General features: G+C 52.6%; 8 protein-coding genes across 8 annotated transcripts; 3 read left to right on the forward strand and 5 right to left on the reverse strand.

Moving 5' to 3' along the window:
* Window positions 1-21: 21 nt before the first annotated feature.
* J4E84_003975 (uncharacterized protein) lies at window positions 22-3,024 on the reverse strand (the record flags this gene model as incomplete). Its single annotated transcript, XM_049386584.1, has 1 exon — window positions 22-3,024. One exon carries the CDS (start codon window positions 3,022-3,024, stop codon window positions 22-24), a length of 3,003 nt encoding a protein of 1,000 aa, XP_049245354.1.
* Window positions 3,025-6,481: 3,457 nt separating this feature from the next.
* Window positions 6,482-7,686, forward strand: J4E84_003976 (uncharacterized protein; the record flags this gene model as incomplete). The annotated part of the gene is made up of 2 exons (XM_049386585.1): window positions 6,482-6,873; window positions 6,924-7,686. 2 exons carry the CDS (start codon window positions 6,482-6,484, stop codon window positions 7,684-7,686), a joined length of 1,155 nt encoding a protein of 384 aa, XP_049245355.1.
* Window positions 7,687-10,267: 2,581 nt separating this feature from the next.
* J4E84_003977 (uncharacterized protein) lies at window positions 10,268-11,638 on the reverse strand (the record flags this gene model as incomplete). The annotated part of the gene is made up of 1 exon (XM_049386586.1): window positions 10,268-11,638. One exon carries the CDS (start codon window positions 11,636-11,638, stop codon window positions 10,268-10,270), a length of 1,371 nt encoding a protein of 456 aa, XP_049245356.1.
* A 385-nt stretch (window positions 11,639-12,023) lies between these two features.
* Window positions 12,024-12,671, reverse strand: J4E84_003978 (uncharacterized protein; the record flags this gene model as incomplete). Its single annotated transcript, XM_049386587.1, has 1 exon — window positions 12,024-12,671. The coding sequence occupies one exon, from the start codon at window positions 12,669-12,671 to the stop codon at window positions 12,024-12,026; it is 648 nt and encodes a 215-aa protein (XP_049245357.1).
* Window positions 12,672-13,324: 653 nt separating this feature from the next.
* Window positions 13,325-14,940, forward strand: J4E84_003979 (uncharacterized protein; the record flags this gene model as incomplete). The annotated part of the gene is made up of 2 exons (XM_049386588.1): window positions 13,325-14,182; window positions 14,257-14,940. 2 exons carry the CDS (start codon window positions 13,325-13,327, stop codon window positions 14,938-14,940), a joined length of 1,542 nt encoding a protein of 513 aa, XP_049245358.1.
* Window positions 14,941-15,050: 110 nt separating this feature from the next.
* Window positions 15,051-15,863, reverse strand: J4E84_003980 (uncharacterized protein; the record flags this gene model as incomplete). The annotated part of the gene is made up of 1 exon (XM_049386589.1): window positions 15,051-15,863. The coding sequence occupies one exon, from the start codon at window positions 15,861-15,863 to the stop codon at window positions 15,051-15,053; it is 813 nt and encodes a 270-aa protein (XP_049245359.1).
* Window positions 15,864-16,400: 537 nt separating this feature from the next.
* Window positions 16,401-18,332, reverse strand: J4E84_003981 (uncharacterized protein; the record flags this gene model as incomplete). The annotated part of the gene is made up of 7 exons (XM_049386590.1): window positions 16,401-16,967; window positions 17,052-17,221; window positions 17,270-17,460; window positions 17,515-17,666; window positions 17,718-17,841; window positions 17,891-18,083; window positions 18,140-18,332. 7 exons carry the CDS (start codon window positions 18,330-18,332, stop codon window positions 16,401-16,403), a joined length of 1,590 nt encoding a protein of 529 aa, XP_049245360.1.
* Window positions 18,333-19,441: 1,109 nt separating this feature from the next.
* J4E84_003982 (uncharacterized protein) lies at window positions 19,442-21,538 on the forward strand (the record flags this gene model as incomplete). Its single annotated transcript, XM_049386591.1, has 9 exons — window positions 19,442-19,553; window positions 19,606-19,634; window positions 19,684-20,067; window positions 20,118-20,194; window positions 20,246-20,344; window positions 20,391-20,454; window positions 20,509-20,644; window positions 20,694-20,861; window positions 20,913-21,538. 9 exons carry the CDS (start codon window positions 19,442-19,444, stop codon window positions 21,536-21,538), a joined length of 1,695 nt encoding a protein of 564 aa, XP_049245361.1.
* Between the last annotated feature and the right edge of the window lie 292 nt (window positions 21,539-21,830).

Genomic DNA, 21,830 nt, shown 5'->3' on the forward strand with positions numbered 1-21,830 from the left:
TGCAATGAGCACTCCAACTGTTCACCTCTTGACGTACTTGTACCGATACGCCTGTTTCCCATTCTTCGCCTCCCTCTCATCATCGATGCCAACCTCCTCTCTCCCCCATTGCCTCATCAAGACTTTACCCAGCAACTTCTTTTCTTCCTCCAACTCCCTCACACTCTCCGTCCACTGTCCATCACGCTTGCCCACTACTGTCTTAGCCTTCTCCTTCATAAGCTTACTAAGAAGAGCGGCTAGCTTCTCGTCCATTTGCTGGTTGATGGCAGCGTTTTCAGCAGCTTGGTTTGCGAGACGAGTCTCAAGGGCTTCGTTCTTGGAGCGGAGGGCTGAAATTTGAGCTTCCAGGCCAGCTATCGTGTCTTGGGACGATGGTGTGGGTGTAGCCTTGAAGGTTTTGTTGTCTTTGCGAAGGGTGGAGAGTTCGGATTTGAGGGTCTTGGTTTCCGAGACTTGTTTGCGGATTATGTCGCGGAGGTTTGCAATCTCGGCATCTTTTGCATTTGTCTCGGTTGCGGATGATGAGATGGTAGTATCGTCGTCTGTGTCCTCTTCTGCAAGCTTTGCAATAGCGGCAGCGCGTAGCTTCTCTACCTCGTCTTTGGCGCGCTTCAAGTCTTTGGCAAGACTCCGCTTCTCGCTACGCTCTTGCTCGAGCAGAGCACCGGCTTTGCGTACAGCGTCCTCTGCCTTGTCCCGGACATCCTCCATCATGGCCTCGTGTCCTTCCGCCATGTCTTCGTGCTGGTCGCGTAGCTCTTTGAACTTGCTCTCGGCTTCAAGCTTCAGCTCCTTCATCTTGTTGAGCTTCTTCTCAATGTCGTTTACGCGGCGATCTGCCTCGGCGCGAGCATCCTGCAAACGATCATTGGCATCTTCAAGGTCTTGCTCAAAGCGTTCCGCATCAGCTCTGGCCTTGGCACTATCGCGATGCGCTTCCGCAAGCTGTTGGCGAAGGTTCGTGTTGCCTGTTTCTAGGCTCTGTAATCGACCCTGGGCTGTGTTCAGACGTTGCTCAGCCTGTTCTGACGACTCCACAAGCTCTGATATCTGTTGCTCCTTCGCAGCAAGGTCGGCTTGAGTAGATCGCAGTTGCGACTGCAACGATCGAATACGCGTTTCGAGCTCAGTTACCTGTGATTGTCCCTCAGTTGTCATCTTCGTAGTGCCGGACAGCTCAAGTTGCGACTGGGGAGACTCGGGTTCTCTGTCGGCAGCAACAACATGCTGGAGTTCTTCTTCCTTAGCAGCTAGGTCTGCAAGCGCAGATTGGAGCTGCGTCTCAAGAGAATTGATACGCGCCCTCAGATCGCCTGCACGCGGGTCTTGTTGTTTATTCGTGGTTGCATTCGCGCGAGCTGCGTCAAGTTGCGACTGGAGATTTCTCAAGCGCTCTTCAAGGTCAGCTGTGCGACGACTTTCTTGGTTTGTTACAGTGAGCTCCCTTCGTGCGGCCTCCAGATCCGATTGCAATGCGCGGAGTCGAGAGTTGAGATCGAGGTTCGTATGGAACAGTTGTTGTTTAGCTGCCACATCAGCATGCGAGCATTCCACTTCGAACTTCGCCGCCTGTAACTGTCCCTCGAGTTCTGCAATGCGGGCTGTCTGGCGTCGAGCCTGTGTTTCAACAGTGGACCGCATATCGTCTCTCCTTCGGGCTTCCTCACGAGCTGTCTTTGCCTCGGACGTGGCCGTTTCGAGGCTTGATTGTAGAGCATCCGCGCGGGCTTGGACCGAGGAGAGTTGGTCGGCCAACAAGAGACGTTTCTTCGCAGCATCATCGTCCTCATGTCCAGACTCGTGTAGTTGCGTTTCCTTCAGATCGTGTAGCTCGCGCTCGTGTATTTGGCGCACCTGGACCAGCTCTGCTTGCATCTCTTCCAGCCTCTGGTCTTTGTCTTCCACCTCCTCGGTGAGTTGACGCTTGGCTTGTTCGAGAACCCTTCGCTGCCGTTCGAACTCTTCAAGCATAGTCTCCAACTTTGCGAGGTTCTGGAGGCGCATCTGCTCTCCAAACTCATGCATCCTGGTCTCCAGTGCATCTTCTCGCGCCTTCACCTCGGCATCCGCAGCTGCGCGAGCTGCTTCGTGATCTGCACGTTGCTGCTCCAAGCTCTTCTCCAGACTTGACACCTTCTCCTTGTGCTTGTAGTTGTCGTTGCGTGTGCTCTCGAGCTCGGAGCGGGCATACGAAAGGATCGTCTCAAGTTCGGTAATGCGCGATCTCGAAGTAGACTCTTGCTGCTCCAGCTGGTGTTGTAGCTCTGCGATCTTATTCCGCGCCACGTCCTGCTCACTCGTATCGATAATGGCTGAAGCGTGCCGTATAACCGTCTCTCCCGTGGGCTTGCGCGGTGTATCATAGTCCTCGACGGTGGGCTGTAGCGATCGCGCTTTCGGGGGTGACGAGCGGGGGACTTGGAGAAAGCTGTGTCTAGGCGCATGTAGCGGTGTTCCTGTGAGCGCGCCCTCCATTTCCGTGTCTGGTAGGTTGCTGAGAAAGCTCCGAACCTTCTCGTCGTTCTCCATGGACTTTTCGGAAGCTGGCGAGCTGTGTTGGCGCTCGTTCTTGGTGCCATTCGGGCGCCTGGTGGGAGAGGCTGTGCGGGATGTATTACTCCTCCGCCGCTCCGTGTCCTCCACCACAACTGCCGGTTCACCCACTTCAGTCGCATGTCTGCTTTCGCTCCCGTCTTGTATGGCGTCCATTCGTATTACCGGTCGTTTCGTGTTGGCCTCCTTTCGCGATTTTATCTGGGCCAGCGGTAGATCGGCCGTCATCCAGTAGGTCATGTTCATGGTAAAGTCTTCCGGCCCCTCAATCTCGCTCGTATCCACGTGATCGACTGGCGGTTGGTGGCTGTTTTCTAGTTCGGTAGACTCAAAGGTCGAGTTGAGGCCCAGGGCGTCCAGGTCCATCTCATATTGTGATCCATCTTGGGATGGGCGGCGCGCCGGACTGCGTTGGGGCGATTGGAAGCGCGTGGGGCTGGCCGTGTACGATGAATGTGTTCGGACCATGTTTGATACATGCGACTAGGAGCTACGGATGTCGCGATGTCGTGATGCTGAGATGCGATAAGAATTGTGCTGCTCGTGTCTGTTTGTTGTGGTAACGCGCATTCGACGTGTCTCGCGAGTCAAGCGACCACGCACGGGCCCTCAACACGATTCAGAACCAGGGTCCAGTGCAAGTTATGTTCTTCCAGAATGCTACCAAAAAAAGATGCTAGATTTACATCACCGAGGAGTAGTCCTTGAGATTTAAGAAACTTACTGATATACTGCAGTCCCGTTTGACATGACACTCCATGGACAACGGCTACCTTCTTCGCCCTACTACGAACCCGCTGACCGCCTACGTCTTTTCTACCTACTTCTCGATTCGCTGTCTCACACATCGCGCCCACGGGCACCACAGAATATAGTTTCTAGAACGCGTAGGTCTCCGACAACACTATGCTACTTTTTCCAGAGGCAGTGTCTCCACCTGTCATATCCTCCGTTTGCGTGGCCATAATAGAACATTGTAAATCCGAGAAGCATGCGAAGATAGATGGTGTGCTGGAAATGGTGGCACCATGCGATTGAGATCGCGAGGTTTCTGCACCGCCGGAGCTCTAACAGATAGACTAGCAGGTCGTGCGACCGCACTGCCCTTGTGCAATTATCTTCGCCCTTCTCCGTGCTGATGTCTCACGTCTTTCTTCCATCTGATCCTGGGTTACGCAGCATGGAATCCTCACTGGACGAATCTCTAACACCTCGTCACTCGGGCGGAACGTGCTTTGCTTTCTCTTACTGAATGAAGCTGATGCTTATCAGATAGGCTCATCGGTTGCGCTTCGTTGAGTAGTCATCTGCTGGTGTAGCAGTCATGATCGGTAACGATTCGTATATGAAGCGAGCCGGCCATGGACGCCGCGCTCCAGTCATGGCCACCCGGGTCGAGCTCAAAGTCCGAACAACCGCGATGAATGGCAACAATGGTACAGAGATCGCATTATCTCTGGACGCAGTGCGACCACATTGCTGTCAAACTGCACGCCATAGCCAGACCGTGCCATGTCGTTTGCGAGCCACTATCAGACCAAGCCTTGATAGGCGGCCATAATGTCTCGAAGGCAGCCCGTGTCGTACTCGATGTCTGACTGGCAGGTTCCATGTCATGCATGCATGGCGGGAGGTCTCCCGGCTTCCGTGAGCATAGGAAGAATAACAGCGACGCCTATGACCTAGGGAGGAGGAGTTGAATGAGCTGGCGAGGGGTAAGAAGACAATGCGCAGTAAGATGGTGAGCAGCCCCCACGCATGCTACTTGAAGCGTCTCTCGCGCGAGCTTGTTTATTAGACGTGCTGCATATGCGGCGTGTGCTTGTGGGTCCGGGATGCTGAACCGAGAGGGGTCCTGCAGACGACATCATCGCATGGTGGTCATGTCGGTCGACTCCGAGCTGTCCAAGGAACGACCCACCTTGACAATGCTGCTCTCCCGAACTGCGGGAAGTCGTTAAGGTTGACCTCTGACCCGCGTGCACGTCATTGCGAGGGGGTCCAATGAACGCACCGTCGTGAAGAAGGGTGCGCAGGCGAGATGAGAGATGATGCGGGGTATGCGCCTCGCTGGTTACACGACAGCACGCATCGAGGTACGGGCTGCTCTGACGTCCATGGTCGAATCTTCATCTGCCCGTGAGTAGTGCCGACTGCGGGACGTACACGGTGCATGTAGGGTAGTATCAGCGCGTATCGCGACGTGGAGCAACGGGCGATTGATAGTCAAGCAGGGTCCGGTCGACAGCGGCGGCTATGCTCGGCTTCCCGCTCAGGGACAGAGGGCAGTGCTGCATGCACGCAATCATGTCCCGCAACACCCATGGACTTCGTGGGGCTTCCCTCCATGTGCTGCTGTAGCTCGTGCTGAGGGCCATGGCGTTCGTCATCCGGTGCGAGAGGGAAGTCGGTTGTTGCGGTTACCACACGCCTTCCCGAGAGTCTGCCCGTCTGCGGCGCGGAAATATCGTCTTCGCTGCCGTGCAACTCAGTCATTGTTTTTGGCGTAGATCAGGTACCCTCGAGCACAAGATAGATTGGGTGCGCGTCTGGTTGCAGCGGCGGCATGGAGACTGGTCGTTGCCCGCATACGAGCACGGACGATCCCAAGGCTTGCTTGCAGCTCGTCGAGCGCTGCATGACACCAGCAACAAAGGGATGCACTATTGTGGCTGCTTCTGACGTCCCATCCGCATTGTTGAAGATGACATGCTCTGCTCGCCGCTGACTATTGTTTTGCCGCCGGCCACAGAGCCAATCTCCCAGCATCATGGGCGCGCCGTCGTGGAAAATTCTCGGGGTGCCTCATCGAGTCACCACACCCGGATATCAGCTCCACTCTTGCACGTCGACTCACATAAAGCGTTGATGCTTCCTGAAAACCACCGGTCCACTCCGTCAGCATCGCCAGCTGCCACTCCACTGCCTTTTGACCGGGTTCTGTCCCACGCCTTCACAGTCGACGTCAGCAGCAGCATCCGCTCTACGCGCAGGACCGATTCCTGCGTCCAGCCGTCTTCCAGGCGTCCATTCCCGTCCAGTGTGCCACCCCACGCGCCCATCTGGCCCCGCGCATTGCGCACTCTGCCCTGAAATCCAACTATAAGGTTCATCCACCTGTACCATCCGTGAGCCTCCCAGCCAATTAGACAAGGGTTACCTGCATCAATCCCCACGCCGCATCCTTTACCCCAGACTCACGGCATTTTGTCCTAATCCAAGCCTCGAGGTCACATACAGCAGCTTCCAGACCGTGCCCTGCCATTGTGTCACTTTCACGCATGCCATCGGTCCGTAACTGAATCGGTACGATTGCTTACAGCACCTTGTGTCATATACACCCGAGGTATCCAGGCGCCACACATCCTGCTCTCCAAGTTACACATATCCGGCTTGTGGGATGAATTTCGGCTTCAAAAACAATACTTCGCACTGGCCCGTTGGACAAGAACACATCAACCGATAGTCTGGTCAGATCCCCCGCATTTTCATCTGTGGCTGCATGCCATCATCTCGATCCTAAGAGTCTCGGAATAACGATAAGCTTGCTTTTTCTACGGTTTCTGGAGGCTCCACGGACCTCTTAGCAAGCCTCGTCAAGCTTGACTTGCCGAATCGGAAAGTGATCCCGAAGCCAGCTACCCACGGGCACGCGAGCGATCGTCATCGAAAACGCCTATTCTTATCTATTTTTGTGGCACGTAATGGACTCATCTTTGACACTGCTCAGTGCAAATATCCGTATTCTGGTACGTGGGCCTCCCCTCATTATGCATTTTGCTGCATTGCATGGTAGCAAAAGTGTCCGTGTCTTACACCGGAGAGAGCCTTGGTGGCGGGTCCTTCATGCACGACATAACGGCAGGGCAACTCTTATAATTCGCCTCCCACACTCAAATTTTCTCTCACATGGACATCAGCTAACATGATCACCTTCAAGGATACCCAACTCGCTCTCATTCACATCCCGTTACCTCTGTATCGCAACTTTCTCCAGTCTATTCTTCAATTAGTTCTGCCCAATGCGACGCGCAAGTCTTATGGAAATGGCTCTGGCGCCGTGCAGCCGCCCAAAGGCTGGCCCTGCGAACATCCCTTTGTGAATATCTCCATTACACCAGTCGAGTGCTCCATTGTATGTTCGAGGACGCTTGCGAGTGAACTATTTCTGCCTGTCCTCAACTTGCTGGATCCTGAGTCAAGAGCGTCTGTCAGTATCACCACAGATGACTATGTCGTAATGCAAGTCGATGGCGAGGGACTTGATGCAGGACAACGCGTCTTGGAGTTGACAAGTCCTCTTGCTCTGGCTGGAATGTAAGTAGAGGCCATCACAAGGCTTCCGCACAAGGCTGACTTAATTCCAGCCCTATATTCTTCATCACCACCTACTTCTCCGACTACATCCTGGTCCCACTGCGACACCGATCGCAGGTCGTACAGGCGCTAGAAGAGCGTGGTTTCCAGTTCGAAAAAGACACTTCCTCATACGTCAACTCTTTCCAACATGCCCGCAAGCACTCAGCCGCGTCACTGGAAGTTCAGCCGCCCAGTACCCCTCCGCCAACCACGATTTCAGAGCTTCAAACCAGGACCTTCGCTACACTTAAGCGTCGTCAAATTGTTCCCACGGTGGATTCGAGCATCCGGCTCGTGCAGTGCGCCGGTCGACGCGACAGTACAAATGGCATGTCTCAAGCTCGAAACCGCAACAGCATGACGACAGCCGCCGACGACGCACTCCACCTCGGTCTCGTAAAATGCCTCATCACGCAGCCATATCCGAAATTCTTATCGCTCACACTAACTGATACCGAGTCTGCCGCGCTGCTGCTCGACCACAGCTTACTACCACATTTCGCGCCAGATACTCTCCTAGGCTCCAGAGATGAGTTCTTGACACCCATCACCTTGGATCTACGAGGTCTGCCAATGGAAAGCACCGGCATTGTGTGCGGTGTAGCTGGCAGATTAGTCGGCGAAACCACAGGGCAACTGGAGGATCCTGTTGAGATGAGTTATTTGAGCACCGCGCGTGCTGGAACCGTCATGGTTGCTGAGCAGGAGCTGGAACGTGCACTTGATGCTCTGCACGGCGCTGAAAATGGTGTTTTATCGGCAGATGAGTAGTTGTGCTCGTGTGGAAGTGCGGCACAATTCCTTTTTGGATGTGACGACCGGTGCTGGCTGAATCGAGGTCGCTTGCGCCTGCCAAGTATGCGGCCTTCACTTCCCACTCGGCTCGCATCGGCTCCTCTCTTTTACTTCGCGACGAACAACGTCGCTACGATTTTCGCATTTGCTGTATAGGATAGGATTTGGCGAGTGGATCAAAAGTTATCATTTATGCGTACAATCAGTAGCTGTGTAAATGCGTGACGCAGCGTCTTCGCCCTAACATCGATTTGTGCAAGTGGCCACTTGCATCCATGGATACCTCACGCCCGCGTGCTGCAAGGCAAGAGCGCCCCCCGCCGCTGCGCCTCTCTCATCCTACCCGCATGTCCTCGATATGCACGACGACGTTCCTCGAACTTCTAGTTTCCATGGGTAATCTTGTTGGTTCACATGGATGCATAAGGGATGTGACAGCTGTCTCTTCTCCGCCAATCGCGATCGAGTGGTTCATTTGGCCCCCACTGCGGCTGAGATCTTGAGATGGTTCAGCTTGATCTCATCACAACAATCTGCGATGTTCTCCCACTTCGACAAGCATGCCGATAACCTACTAGGAACAGTCTCATCCTAAATATAGCGTCGCTACAAAGCTACGAAGCCGACCGCGAACGGCCTCACTATCACACATGGCTATGGCCACACATTCGCCGCTGGCCTTTGTGGAGAACAAGGACGCGCCTCTGAAGCTGATTGAAGTGACCAGCGATGGCCATGCGAGGAGATTGGAAGTGACGGAACATTTGATCGAGCAATACATCGAGAAAGATTTCTCGGCAAGTTACACTAGTGTTCCAGGTAGATGCCCGTTAACATGAGCAAAGACAAATGGTAGCAGAAACGAGCTGCCAGCAAATGTCGAGACCATCAAGCTATTGTGGGTATGGTCTTTGCATTGTGTGAAGGTTATCGCACTGACCCTGATTATCACAGCTGGTCGAGGCGCGTAGGAGAGTACGATGGCAACATGACACCTGTACCTTTGTCGTCGCATGCATTTGGGCGTATTGCTCCATTTTCGCGAACACCAAAAATATACTCCCGGGTCCTTGATTACAGAGCTGCGACATACGTCTTCGCCAGCCCTCAACTGCCCTCACACATGGCGCACACCTCGCCGAAAGAGATGCGAAGCAGGTATCTGAGTAAGTGGCAGATGAACTCAAGCTTGGTAGTTAGCTCAAAACCTTAGGTTTTATCTTACAATCGGTGCCTGGAGCGATGTCCCACGTGTGTATCAGCGCTTCTTTCACATACGACTTCTCCACCAGACACATGTACATCTTTATGCATGGTCTTGCAAGCAACAACTACGACCGCTTCTCGAACGTCATACAAGAAGGGGCCTCTAGTACATCTGCATTCCTCATCCCAAGTATCATCGTACGTTTCAATCTTGAACGGATCGTAAAAGCACTTAACCTGTGGCAAGACAGGATTTACTGGCATGAGCGAAGGGTAGGTATTCGATTTGACCATCACGATAATCCCGAGTTGTCCAGTATTGATTTCAGCACACTATCTAAAGATCTCAATGCCGCGAACATCAATCTCGCTTACGTGGTGTGGTCTTGTAAAAGCATCTCGCGTATGCTCGACTTTCTTGACCAGGTAGCAAAGCGGTACAAAAGCCAAGCTATCGCGAAAAAGATACCGGAAGACGATGCGACTGAGATTGAGCAATTACTCCTCGACTCTCATGCACAAATGCGATCTTGGAACGCGGGCCTTGAGGATCGCGCGGAATATCTCTCTAAGCGAGGACAAGCGCTCGTACAAACTGTAAGTAGCATACTCAGATAGGTATCTCGTGGTCGAATTATTGACTCCGCATCTCAAGGTCTACAGCAGTATTGCGCAGCGCGATTCAGCAATAAGTCTTCGTTTAGCGAGCACGAGCACGAGCCTTGCACAGTCGTCACAAAGCATCGCGCTATCAACTTCACGCGACAGCAGAGTTATGAGGATCATCGCCGCCATCACCGTGTTTTTCTTACCAGCAACCTTTACTGCCGTAAGTTCGATTATAGCATAGTTTTGACGAAAGATAAGCTGATACACAGCAGACATTCTTCAGCACAACATTCTTTGACTTCAAGCCCAACGAAGACGACAAGATCTACTCACAGTGGATTTGGCTATATTTTGTTGTTACGATAATTTTGAACTTGACTGTGTTTCTCGGCACATGGTACGTGTGGCGTAAGAAAGAGCTCGAAATCATGGCATCATTCACCTCAGCAGATAAAGACAAAGGCGTTCCGGCTGTTGAAACGTCTGGAAGAGGACTCGACGTAGAGACTGCGCAGTATGTTGAGCGGGAGATTAGTCATGCAGCACCGAGATTCAAGTCGCACACGACCTCGAAGTACGCATAACCGGGTCAGCGGCAAACACATTATGTCTAAACCGAAGCAAACGCATAGCGAGAATCAGAAAGCTTTGAAAAGCAACGGGAAAAATGTATTTCGGGGGTTACACAGAAGTCTCAGTCCTTTAATATACATCCTCCTCCTCTGAACCGCGCATCACAGTCTCAACCACGCCCATACGCAGTCAGATACGCCTTGCTATACGCCGGGCCATTCACGCGCAGCAACGCAAGCTCAAGAAGTCTTTGCGCCCGTGCGATAGCTACGACAGCCTTCATAACAGGATCCCGCTTCAAACAACGACTATCAGGGTATACATTCTGGCAAGCATCGTCTACCGCGGCATAAGCTTGGGTGAGCGATTCTTGCGCTTCCTTCACCCAAGCGCACTGGTATGCACGGTCGCCATATGGAATACCGCGTTGGATGTAGAGAACCTGGGCATCCAACTCATCGATACCAAAAGCTCCTTGCGCCATGACCTCGTCGACGCATCGAATGAGTTGCTCCTCGGGAATGGACTTGGGAGCTTCTGGCACGTCGTATAATGAGAGCAGAACTAAAGGCTTGGGCGATGAATCAGCCTCATGGTCGGTGTCGCATGGTGGTTTGGCACTGGTGGCTACATCGGAGGTACTTGCTGGACTATCTTGGTCGTATTCTTCGTATCTGACGTTAGGACTGAACCTTACCCGTCGCGAGTGACTGGCCTTGGGGCCTTTCATGTGTGTCTTGTGATATGGATCGGCTGCTCTCTTTGCCAGTCGTGTGAATGTGTCGTATCGATATAAAAAGGCCTCTAGAGTGGTAGTTGGCGGCCCACCTCGTGCGCGGAGTCCATGGCGTCCCTCGATTTGCGCCGTGTTTGGTGGCCTATTCTTTGACGGTTCGGCAGCTATCGTCGTGACACTAGTCTGCGTACCGATGTGACAGACTTTGTTGCCCTCTAATAGAGTGCTCTTTTCTACCGATTTGGACCGGCTATACTTCGATGGCCCGGCAGTTATCCGCGGGACACTGGTCGATGTATCGTTGACACTGGGTTTGTTCTCATCCAACACCTTTGTTCTTACTGGCATAGCCTGACCTGGCTCAGAAGGCTTACTGTTAGTAACACTAATAGGTGAACCGATAGCACCAGTTTTCTTCCCGTCCAACACATCGCTCGTCTCTGCGGATTTTGGCTGGCTAGGCGGAGAAGGCTCAATGTTCGTAGCAACATCCTTCTTTACCTTCTTTACCACACCTAAACGACATAACCGCTTGATTGACTCCTCCAGGGCGAATGAAACAGCTGCCTGTTTGGTCTTCGGCTTTGCAGAGCATATGTCGGCGTCGATTTTGCTAGCCAACTCTGCTCGCTCTTGATGCACGAGACTTTCCTGCAAGAAATCAAAAGCAATCGGATGCAGAGCCAAGATAGTCTTGCCACTGCTTTTCGAAAGCACATAGCTGCGGAAATTCGGCTTCGTTCGAGCTTCTTCAATAGTGGTTTTGAGAGACCATGTCTGGACGGTCTGGGACTGGTTGTCCATAGTTGCAGAAAGGGCGCGGACGCGTTGAGATTTGTTGAAGGGTGGTGGAAGAACAGACTGAGGCTGAACAGTGGTGGCCGAAGGTCTCCCGAGTAGAGGCAATTTGGAACTCGATGGTCAGTGGAGTTGGCTCTCATAACAGTCAGGTGAGGTTTATGGCTATTCGTGGTGCAGACTTGTAGACCGTGCCACCGACTGCCATATCAGGTTCTTAACCGCAAGCACGGATTTTCTGCGCCACGATGCAGCGATCGGTGTTGATTCACCAAGCCCTAGGGTGAAGGACTTATTCCCTGCTTTCACAGCAATGGAGGTGATAGCGTTGAACTGTCAAAGACCTTGTCAGGAGTCACGCTCAGGCGATGTGGACAACACCCTCGTAGCATTACTGGTCTTTTCGCTGCGACTCGTCCAAGATCAATACGGTGGGTCCAAAGTCCTGCTCCTCGAGCGTATCACTATTGATTCCTCTCCTGATGTTGTCGTCCCGAGCTTCTTCTTCCGTTGCAAAGCGGTAGCAACGCGTCTCAGCCAGTCCAAAGCGCTTGCCCTTCACGAGGAAAGCTTTGATACCTCGATGCGTGATGACAGCGATGTTGCTATACGTCGCAGAAAGTTCTTTCAGCCTTCTTCGTACTGTCTCGGCACGCTCAGTAGCGCCTTCAATACTATGCACTGGATAATCCCATTCTTCATGGCACTCGGAGAAGTCGAATTGCGGAAACTTTGACGCTAGCTCTTTGCGCGACAAGCCCTTGTTACAGACGGTGTCGTTGGCTTCTCGAAGATCGGGCCAGATCTGAACGGGGATGTGAAAAGAACCTGCCTCCGCCAAGAATGGAAACATGTTTATCGCAGTTTGTATGGTGCGGGTCATGGGCGAGATGAGGATCAAATCTGGCTGGACTGAGAGATTAACGCGCTTGGTGGATGCGTTGCCGGCTTTTGTCAACGGCGGATCTCGGTGTGGATAGCCGCGCTGAACGTTGTGCAGTGCTTCGCCATGGCGTATGATATGTACACGCGCTGTCATGATGTTCCCAAGCAAGTGGATGACGCGGGTGTTAAAACGTAAAATCACTGAAGACCGCCGCTCAGGGTTATCGATAAGAAGGCCTGAAGCTTAGCATCGCTTGAATCGTCGAAGCTCCGCTCCTGCGCGCTCATCTTCCACGTCATTGCACATATCGTCGTCAACTTCCTTTCTGAATGCACTCCGGAGCTACTGGCCAGGATAATGGATTCGCTGCATCTTCATCACATGCCCGAGGTATGCAGCTGCCGCTGGGCCCCCTTCGACGGCGCATGAACTTGTTCAGGAGATGGCGGCACCCACCGTCATCGATGCCAAGGTCGCCGAACGATCTCCGCTATCGGATGTTGCATTGATCTGCATCTGATAAGATGAGATTGATAAAATTCCCCACCACCTACTCCGCTGGAGCCAATCGCGAACACCGCACGTACGACGTCAACCTCTTTTTTAGGCAGAATGCTCGTACTGCGACAAGGTATAAGAAAACTCTGCGAGTGTCTATCGGCCGTAGCATTCGTGCAGTGCCCTGATGCTGATGGGTACGCGATGTGTTTTTGGGGCGTGCGGTAGGCCTTATAAGAAGCAAATCGAGGATTGTAGTACCTTCAACATCTAAGCTTCTGTGATATTCGCTCTTTACCCATCACACCATGCGGTTCTCTGGCGTCGTTCTCGCCTCGCTGGCATCCATTCTGGTCCATGCTCAGAACAACACAACCTCATCCTGGCCATGGCAAACCTTCAAATCTCGCCCTGGTTTCGAGCCCCCGGTACTTTCAGTCAACAAGACTGGTGACACCGCACCGGGAGTTATCACTTTCCCTCAGAGTGGAGGTGGGGCCCATAACTACAGTCTGAACATCTTCCAAGAAGATGGCGAGTTGGTTTGGCAGTCTGGCTACGGCGACTACGCCGCCTTCAGAGTTTCTGATCTCTTCGGCGAACCCGTACTGGCCTACTTCAGTGGCATCTCTCTCACAGAACCTTGGGGTTTCGGGTATGGAGTAATCTACATCCTCAACCAGCAATACGAGAGCATCTACAATGTCACTCTCTGGAACGAAACATACCCACTCGAGAGCATCTATCCGCTGTACGATCCTACTCAGTACCAACCTTTCAGCTGGGTTGATATGCACGAGAACCTTATCACGCCCGAGGGTACGATGTTCATCGCCGCTGTGAATGTTACCCCATGGGATTTATCATCCATCGGCGGCCCGAAGGATGGGTGGGTTGTGGATTCCATTGCGCTTGAGCTCAACGTTACGAACAGTGAGATTCTTTGGCAGTGGAGCCATCTTGACCACGTGGACCAAATCTCGCTCGAAAGCGCTGTGCCAACGTATCCGCTTGGTGAGCTAGGCAAGAACAGCAGTTACCCTTGGGGCCCGTTCCACATCAACTCCATCGAAAGATTTGAGGATGGAAGTTACTTGCTCTCTTCAAGGCATTACTGCTCCATCTACAAGGTTTTCCAAAACGGCACCGTGGCATGGACTTTGAACGTAAGTTCTCATCCCCGTTCACATCCTTCCAACGGTACGCACTAGTGGGTTGCGCCATGCTAACGAAACCCCAGGGACATTCCGGTGGCGACTTCGCCCTTGAGAATGGTCTTTCCTTCTGCTACCAGCATGACGCGCGTATTCATCCGTCTCGTTCGCCCAACACCACCACCATCTCTCTCTTCAACAACGACAACAGCGCCGTTGTACCTAAAGTCAACGAAACTACCGGAATATTCCTCTCCATCGATGAGCGCACGATGACTGCGACATTGCTACAAGAACTCGCTGACCCAGACGATGTCATCTACTCAGTCAGTCAAGGCAACATGGAAGTCCTCTCCTCCAACCACTCTATCATGGGATACGGCAGCGTCCCGACTCTGAAGGAGTTTGATCAAGATGGCAATGTTGTGTTGACTGTGAAATGGGGAGAACCAGAGAAGGTGCAGAGCTACCGCGCTTACAAGGCCGAGTGGGTTGGTAAGCCGAGCACCAAACCTGATGTGTACGCCTGCAAGGCGAGCAACGGCACAGAGGTCTACATGAGCTGGAACGGTGCCACCGAAGTTGACACGTGGACCGTATTCGGTGGTGCATTCAACGGAACCCTTAGCAAGGTCGCCAGCGTTGAGAAGTCTGGTTACGAGACCAAGGCAGTCGTGGGTCACAAGCTTGGGTTCGTGAGGGTAGAGGCAAGTGGCGAGGAGATTGAGACTGGGGTCTCGCGTGTCGCAGCAGTATCGGAGATGTGCTAGACAGTACCTACGTATGTGAATGTTAGGAACGCGAAGTGCACATCGGTAGGATAATAATCGATGCACTACGCATCCGTATGTATTAATCGACACTTCCGAGTACGTTCAGCCTACCATGGGTAACCTCCCGTGTTATGAATAAAGTTGCCACATTCGTCGTCTCTCCTTCCATCAACAAGCTCCATAATACTCTTCACAGTGTCCTCCGCACTCCTTGCACCAAACTCCACTTTGTTATATGGGCCAAGATTAGAAGCCGTGAAGCCAGGGTCGTAGCAGAAGACCTTCATCTTGACATTGTCTGCCTCTTTCGCAGCATCAGCATCGCCCTCCCCAGCTTTCTCAAAGTCCTCCTGCGGTATACCCAGCCCGTACTCCACATACATACACGAGCTGATCATGTTGAAGGCGACCTTGCTGGCGCGGTATGGGACGGCTTGGATCTTGTACATCGGGCTCTCGGTGGAGAGACGGCGACCGATTGAACCAGCCCCTGACGAGATGTTGATAATGCGCGGGTTCGCGCTCTTCTTCAGCGACGGAATTACGGCGTTGGTAAGAAGCCATGGGCCTGTTGCGTTCACGTCGAAAGCCGTTGCCAAGCGTTGCCGCTCCGTCAAGCCTTCGGGCAGCGCGACTGCAGCATTGTTGAAGAGAATGTCGAGCTTGCCGTATTTCTTCTCGATAAGGGTTGCAGTTTGCGCGATGTGGTCATCGTTTTGCAGATCAAGATGCACAAGCTCGATGCTACCAGAGAGCTTGCGTGCTTGCAGGTCTTCGAGGGCGGCCGACCCTTTTGTAGTCGATCGTGAGGCAAGGAGGACGTGATATTGACCCCGCTTGAGGAGCTGATGAGCGATCTCAAATCCGATGCCGCTGTTCGCTCCGGTGACAAGAGCAATCTCCTTGGCGAGGGACTGCATTGTGAGTGATGATGGGGTTTGAAGAGAGTAAGGTAAAAAGAGAAGTGTCTCAGTGACTTCAACATGGCTTAACATGGGCTTAAAGCCACTGTAATATACATTTTCTACCTTCGTGAGAGTCTGGCTGCAGCCGGACTTATGATCTCAAATTCCGCAATGATGCGCTACAGTCGGCCTAGCGGTCGTGCCGCAGTCGTGTGCGTAAACTGTGTCTATACGTTGAGACGGTCATTTTACGACTAGTCGACGTTCTCGGGCGGATGAGAGTAGGCCAGGCCGGACTATCTGGACGCCTAAAGGCTTCAAGCCGGCGTTGGAGGCTCGGAGTACAGGTTTTGCACTTTCAATCGCCGGCGCTAGCATCGAAATGGACTAGAGAAATTGCACAAGCACCACCCCGGGGCCGTCCACGGGTGCGCTGTGGGCGTCATCAAGAGCTAGCACGCTGTGAAGCATCGTGGAAGAGTCAAAAATAGCTGAATTCGTTTTGCCAAGTATTGATACCATGCAAGTATATAAGATCCTTCGAATGTATCGTTACCTGACCTGCACTGCAACCCCATCATCACCCCGGATTTGCGGAGACAACGAATCGGCTCGCAACTCTCTCACTGCGACATCCGGGGACTTCAGCCAATCTTGCTGCACCAAACCTCTACCGCGCTCGGTCATCTGAAGATGTGGAAGCTCCTCCCGTAATGCGGTGATGCCACCTTTGACGCTACTTGCGGAGATGGCTTTGGCGCGGAGCACGCTCGTCGCGACGCGGGCCGTATCACCACCGTAGCAAACAATATATACATCTTTGCCAGCAAGGTCATGCGCACTAATGCGCTCGCTTGTGAATGTTGATTCCAACTCTTTCCATTGCTTCTCGAGAACCGCGGCATCCGAGAACGGGCTCGGTGTGGAGGCATTCAGGCTTTGTAGCGGTAGGTTGTACGATCCTGGGATGTGACTGGTGACGAAGTCCTCTGGCTTCCTCAGATCAAGCAGGACAGCACCGTTGTTTTTCTCGACGGATTCGGCAAACTGCGATAGCGCTCGTGTAGGTGTGAGTTCCCATGCTTCGTCGTAGCGGTACAGATCGACTGCGGTGAGATTCTGCAGTTATGTTAGCTATGTTTGACAAAGCGCGACAGCATGAGGGTCAGCCGCGAAGATACTGAAGGAAAAAGTGTTTTTTACCTCGTTGTGTATAGGTCGAAAAGCGGAATCTCCAAGCTTGTCGAAATATTCATCGATGTACTGATATGGGCCATCGCAGGCCACGAATGCGCAGTCGATGATACCGCTGGCACCGGCAAGGTCGGATAATGTGCCGTCATTTTTTCGCTTTTCGATATAGTTGAACAGCCCTGAAAATGTCAGTGGATATACTTGTACTGCGAGATAATTCCGCTTACCTTGCAAATTAAACCCTGAAGATGGACCGCAGATCAGACCTGCGCGGCAGAGTGCCAGGGATAGACTGAAAGCATCCTTAGAGCCCACCTCTTCAATGGCATCCACGGAGTCGCGCCATGGGAACTCGACAGGGCTCAAAAGAGCGAGAGATCTAGGCCCTGGAACTCGATCGCCTGCGGCGGTGCACACACTGGGCACTTGGTCAGGCTACATCTCCATAAGCGGTGAGAATCTGTCGACTCACCCTAATCGAACCACAGACGGCTTTGCTGACTTGAAATATTGGCCGAGCCCTGTCATCGTCCCAGACGTACCCATACCCGCGCACATGAGACGAATATTGGGTAATTGCTGATGTATTTGCGGTCCGGTCCATTTGACGTGCGATTGCCAGTTCTTGAGAAGTTAGCTTGTGCTGCGTCGACTAAAGGCGATGGGGTAGCTTACTGCGTCGTTTTCGTATTGATTGACGTTGAGGATTGCTTCATCCTTTTCGGCCATGATTCTAGCTCGATGTATACCGCCGCGTTCGTCGTGTGGTTCTGGTTGTGAGGGACCACCGAAGAGCGTACTGCCAGTGAGTTAGATGGCTTCGAGAAACAAATAATTCCTGCTCGTACATGTCCAGTCCGAAGAATTGCATGAGCCTAAGTTTTGGAGCCGAAGTCTTGTTACTCAAAAAGGCGCGAACATCTTGTATCCCGTGGTTGATACGAGAAACCAGGGCCAGAGATATGACGGTAGATCCCGAACTGTACTCGACTACTGTCTTAGACTTCTCCGGATGGACCTCTTTGGTCAACATGTTCAACGCTGGCATTGCATTAGCATTGATCGATGCTGCCACCGTCTCATTACTTCGCACTTACCAGGCATGATCTTGACATTGTTCGAGGGATGCATAGACATCATCTTCGCATGTATTCTGACACCATCGTTGTAGTACGGGTTCAAGCTTGGCGGAATCTCAACGAGAGGAATCATTGGTGTGCGGTCGGGGTCGAAGTAGTTCTGCAGAGCATCTGGCCCCGAATACGCGTTCAAATAATTCCGTGAGACCATATTGAAGTGAGCAGAAGTTGTACGAGACAATACGAGTGCAGCCCAAGCGCTGGAACGGACTGCTCTTTAAGTGAGCGCTTTCGCGGTGACACATCGGAGCCTGCCTGTCGAAGTCGATATTGAACCAAATGATCTACAGCACCGGGATATTTTTGCGTGGGCATCATGCAACATGCAACGATGAAGGTGCTCATCGGTGTCACTTCATGGGTGCTAGTGCTGGGCGAAGATCAATTCCGAAGCGGGACTCGTACGGTAGGATTCCCGCTGCGGCCATGGGAACGTCCCGCGTCGGCCAAGACGTGTTACTATAATTTACGGGCGAGAGCGTAACACAGAAGTTTCCTTGATGGGCTCATTGGACGGGATGGTGATGGTCGTTGATGGCTTCGAGGCACATTGAGGCACATTGAGCACATTGATGGCGGCGAGTCAGGACGAGACGCGCTCGTGCTATTGTGTTTTCGGACTAGCGTTGACGCGACATGGGCCACCCCACGGGTGTTCTGGAGTTTTGAATGTCACGAACCTCGCCATGTGTCGGTCTGACACGACGACAGGGTATGAGAGAACATTTGACGTGCATACGTCGCAATTCTTTACCGAAGCCCGCCCCTGCGTGGAGCACACGCGCGTAGTCGCCCTCATTGTACTCAACAGCGTTCCCGGTGAGCGCGCCACGAACTGGACGTGCTGCGACACCCATTGCTTGTTGCAGATTGCTGGTAGCTGCCGGTCATAGTACCTGGGCGTAAGAACATTTGGCAGCCAACAGGACCCAAGAAGCTAGGGTACGAGCGTAGACGCTTACACATCTAGTTTGCATCGCGTACTTTGCAAGGATGTATTCGGCTCCTTGCGTCTTACGTCTTCGGAAGTATACACAGAGTGGAAGATCAACCGATCGGCGTGGATGGACCAGGTTGAGTACTACATGTCAGATTGCGGTCACAAACCGCGTTGGCATCTGCACCAACGTTGTCTCCACCGCTTCAAGTCGCAATCATATCTGTCCAGCTCGGCCCGTGTTGAGTCGTGCTATTCTTTTATCAAGCCATCCCAAGACACCACCGACTTCGTGAATACGGAAAATCGAACATCTCTGAACCATGGCGACAGAAGATCAGCCCCAGGCTGCCATGAGCACACCGGAAAAATCTCTTGCGGAAGCCTCCTCTGTTCAGGCGCCAAAACAGCCTCCAGAATTCAACGAACAAACCAGTACGGTATGCGCAGATGACATTCCGAATTTTGCTAACTCCATACTTCAAAGACTATGTACCAGTCAAGACGATCATTACGGTGGGTACTTACCCGGCTATTCTCACTTTCGGTACTTACATACCAGCAGATTTTCCTTGCTTGCGCGAGCGTCGACTTGTTGGCCTTGATGGATCAAACAACACTTGCAGCTAGCTTGACCATTGTCAGCAAGGATCTTAACGCCAGTAACGAAAGCGCGTGGATTGCAGGCGCATACTTCCTGACGTCCACGTCATTCCAACTCCTCTACGGACGGCTTTCTGACATCTGGTCCCGCAAGGTGCTCCTAGTTATCGGTATTGGCATCTTCTTTCTCGGCTCGCTAGCTGCTTCCTTGGCAAAGTCCGCTCTGCAGCTGATCGTCTTCCGTGCATTCATGGGCGTTGGAGGTGGCGGCCTCATGACGGTTGCGCAGATGATCGTATCGGACATTGTACCTCTTCGCGAGAGGGGAAAATATCAGGGTATACTCGTAAGTGAAGTTGCAATGCGTCCTGTGGTATGCCACTCACACCATGTTAGGGCTCTGTTGTAGCTTTGGCGAATGGCATTGGGCCAGTGATAGGTGGTGCACTCGCTTCCCAAAGCCACGATTCTTGGTATGGACATCCTACTGACATCCAATCAAAACAAGACTAAGGCGGCTGCAGGAGGTGGATCTTCCGGCTGAACTTGTTCCTATGCGTTCTTACTACTGGCTCCGTCATGTTCTTCATGCCACTCAGAAAGGTCGACGGTAGTTGGAAAACGTCAGTACTGGCTACCTTCGCTCATGTCAAACACTGACAATATCAGGAAATTAGCAGCAATCGACTTCTTCGGAGCGTTTCTGGCTCTCGCTGGGTCTGCATTGCTCGTAGTATGTTGCGCGACATCATCAGTCATCCATCCTGGCCAACGCTAACCATCCTAGCTCGCCTTGACATGGGCTGGGGGAGAGTACGCTTGGGGATCGGCGCATGTCATTGCAACCCTGGTAGTTGGCATTGCAGTCTCAGCTATCTTTGTCGCGTGGCAGTGGAAAGGCACCAGCGTGCCATTGATACCGAGTAGGTTTGCTCCGAGCAACAGGCAAAGCTTCGTGCTGACTCAGACCAGTGACCATCTTCACATCCAAAGTCGTCAACGGTGCCGCGCTGACCATGTTCGTGAACGGCTGGAACTTTCTTGTTCAGGTCTACTACATTCCTTCATTCTACCAATTGGTCTATGGCTACTCAGCCGTGAAGTCCGGAGCACTACTACTCCCCATCACGCTCACACAAAGTAAGACAATATATCCCATCCACATCGGTTCGTGTCTGACTCTCACATAAGCTCTCTTCAGTACCCTGTCAGGTCTTATTGTACACTGGACCGGTCGTTACAGAGAGTGCCTACTGGTAGGCTGGGCGATATGGGCGATTGGTCTGGGCCTCATATCGACACTCGATAGCCCATCTCTCGGAAAGCAGATAGGCTACGGCCTGCTCGCTGGTCTTGGTCTTGGCAATACACTGCAACCCTCACTCATCGCTGTTCAGGCGGGGGTAGAGCGCAAACACATGGCTGTCGTCACCTCGACGCGCAACTTCGTACGCAATCTTGGCGGCACCCTTGGCCTCGCGATCTCAGGTACCGTGATCAACAACGCGGTTCGATCATCACTGGTTCCGTACGGGCTTTCGAGGCCAGAAATCCGGCTGTTGCTGGATTCGCCAGACATGTTTCGGGAGTCGGTCGGCCAAGAGCGTACCGATCTCGTCAGAGCTGCACTTGCAACAGCGTATCAGCAGGGCTTCCGGATTGTTTTCATAGTCGGCGCAGTGCTTAATGCGCTCGCATTCGTCGCTGCTTGGTTCCTGATGCCTCAGGTGGAGTTGAGCAGAAAGGACGATGTCCAACTGAAAGAGGAAGGCAAGAAGAGAGATGAGGAAAAGCGCGGCACGACTTCCTCTGCATAAAAGTTTTGATCAGGACAATCAGAAGGAACGGCGAGACGCAGGACACAACACGATGAGCCAATTTTCGGGCATCTGAGATGCGACGACGATTGCAACTACCGACGACGCAGGATGGATGCCGGGTAATCAATAGATTATCATCCATAGAGTCATGATTACTATACACCCTAGCAAACCGGCCCCACATCGAAGAAGTACACTAATGCCCCGCGCATTTACTATAAGTGCTTGTTTCATTGTCAAGCATAGATCGTAACGGGGTAGCGAAGCTTAATTGCACATTAATTCTATG

This window comes from Alternaria hordeiaustralica (assembly GCF_023758085.1).
Source record: "Alternaria hordeiaustralica strain BMP 2776 chromosome Unknown scaffold_6, whole genome shotgun sequence".
NCBI classification, from domain to species: Eukaryota; Fungi; Ascomycota; class Dothideomycetes; order Pleosporales; family Pleosporaceae; genus Alternaria; species Alternaria hordeiaustralica.